General features: G+C 41.4%; 1 protein-coding gene across 1 annotated transcript in view; it reads left to right on the top strand.

Annotated features, from left to right (window-relative positions):
* LOC144960297 (lipase member I-like) overlaps positions 1–2,500 on the top strand; it is a 10,098-nt gene that overhangs the window by 2,220 nt on the left and 5,378 nt on the right. Inside the window, exons 2-3 of the mRNA XM_078893341.1 lie at positions 294–422; positions 2,014–2,169. Coding sequence (XP_078749467.1) covers positions 399–422; positions 2,014–2,169 — 180 coding nt within the window. The 5' untranslated portion in view covers positions 294–398. The remainder of the gene's footprint in view (positions 1–293; positions 423–2,013; positions 2,170–2,500) is intronic.

Raw genomic sequence — 2,500 nt, 5'->3', positions numbered from 1 at the left:
TCATCATCATCATCACCATCATCATCATCATCATCACCACCACCATCATCATCATCATCATCATCATCATCATCATCATCATCCATCATCATCATCATCATCATCATCATCATCACCATCATCATCACCATCATCATCATCATCATCATCATCACCATCATCCATCATCATCATCATCATCATCATCATCATCATCATCATCATCATCATCATCATCATCACCATCATCATCATCATCATCATCATCATCATCATCATCATCATCATCATCATCATCATCATATATATTCCAGGCTGATGTCAATTCTCTTGAGTCAAGTCACTTCAAATCCAAACTTCCGACCAAGTTCATCATCCACGGTTACAGAGACAAAGGCCCTACTAAATTCTCCCTACGAATGAAGAATGAACTACTCGCAGAGGTACCTGCCAGCTGGTATATTGGGATGATTCTTTGTCTTTCTTCTATTTATTTATCTTGCTTTGTCTGGCACTGTTTCATAAACACTTTTTCAAATCTTTACCTCTTTCATCAATCTGTTGCTTCTCATTCCAACTCTTTATATCCTGGTCTACGATTCCACTTTTATATAATTAAAAAAATAGACGGAATGGATGATTCAGTTGAAAAAAAAAGGGGGGGGGGGAAGGGAGTAGATTAAGGTGGTGACCAGAGATGTCACTGCTGGCAGCTGGCGATATATGGTGGACGCACTGTGCTTCAAAAGAAATGAGTAAGTAAGTGACGGTATTTGCTTTATCTCAATATCCATAATTCCGAGTGAAATTCGACATTTCTACATATACTTAGTGCGTTTGCGTCGCTATCTGGTCTTGTGCTATGACATTGCGTGTGGCTATGTGGTCTTATGCTATGAAATCGCGTGTGGCTATGTGGTCTAGTGCTATGACATCGCGTGTGGCTATGTGGTCTTGTGTTATGACATCGCGTGTGGCTATGTGGTCTAGTGCTATGACATCGCGTGTGGCTATGTGGTCTTGTGCTACGACATCGCGTGTGGCTATGTGGTCTTGTGCTATGACATCGCGTGTGGCTATGTGGTCTTGTGCTATGACATCACGTGTGGCTATGTGGTCTTATGCTATGAAATCGCGTGTGGCTATGTGGTCTAGTGCTATGACATCGCGTGTGGCTATGTGGTCTTGTGTTATGACATCGCGTGTGGCTATGTGGTCTTGTGCCATGACATCGCGTGTGGCTATGTGGTCTTGTGCTATGACATCGCGTGCGGCTATTTGGTCTTGTGCTATGACATCGCGTGTGGTTATGTGGTCTTGTGCTATGACATCGCGTGTGGCTGTGTGGTCTTGTGCTATGACATCACGTGTGGCTATGTGGTCTTGTGCTATGACATCGCCTTCGGATTGGTCCAATTTGGACGCGAGTAGTTGAGGGACATTGGAAAAGGCTCTTTACTCACATCCTCTCACGTGCTCAGGCATAAAATGGGTAACTGGCTGTTTACAGCTTTGTCTATGTCTGAAAAATTATAATACTGCCTAACAGGTGTCACGCCTTGTCCTTCATTTTAAATGTTGCTGTTGGCCTGTAAAGCGATTTGAGCACATTTAGTCAATATTGCGCTGTATAATAAAAAATAAATAAAAAATGAGCTTTTATATACCGCAATATCCACTAAGCGTGCTCAAAGCGCTTTACAAGGGGTCCCTGGTCAACAACAACATTCAACATGTAGGACGGGACATGACGCCTGTTAGGCGATATTACAATTTTTCGGACAAAGACAACCCTGGTAACGGCCAGGTACTCATTTTACACCTGAGTACGGTGAGAGAATGTGAGTAAAGAGCCTTTTCCAAAGACTCAACTATGCGCCGAGCGCGAGGCTCGAACCCATGACCTTCCGATCCGAAAGCGAGTGTCATACCACTAGACCACATAGCCGCACATAATAGATCAAGTTATATTGTTTTCTGTTTTTTTTTTAAAAGATGAAACTACATGTCTTATATCATTATTAATTGTTGCAGGCTGACATGAATGTGATAATTGTCAACTGGAAGAGAGGGGCATCGGGTGGAATTTTAACGGTCTTGTACACTCGAGCTGTGGGAAATGTTCGTTCCGTGGGTGCCATGGTAGCTCAGATGATTCGTGTAATGAAGAATCACGGAACACCCTTCGCAGTAAGTTATCATTAGCTATTCAACCCCTCTCCCTAATTAGTAACGCGTAATGATATCAAGTTTACAATAATATATTTGTGACGCAGATTATAAAACGATGAATTTCAGTAAAATTAGATTTTTAAATAAAATGAAATATCATTTAAGTATTTTTGAAAATGTCTTTTATTCAGAGATGATGAAATCGAGATGGATTGAGTGATAGAATAAAATATTTATTTCTCTTGCATTTTCGCATTCTGACTTTGTTCCCAACGCGCACTCGTAAGCTCGTGCAGTGATTGGGAACACGTCCGGAATTCCAAAAAGTCTAGTCCTACATGTTAATATA

Source organism: Berghia stephanieae, chromosome 15 (assembly GCF_034508935.2).
Source record: "Berghia stephanieae isolate SIO BIC M18660-M18661 chromosome 15, UCSD_Bste_1.3, whole genome shotgun sequence".
Taxonomy (NCBI): Eukaryota; Metazoa; Mollusca; class Gastropoda; order Nudibranchia; family Aeolidiidae; genus Berghia; species Berghia stephanieae.
This window is presented reverse-complemented; position numbering and strand designations above follow the sequence as displayed.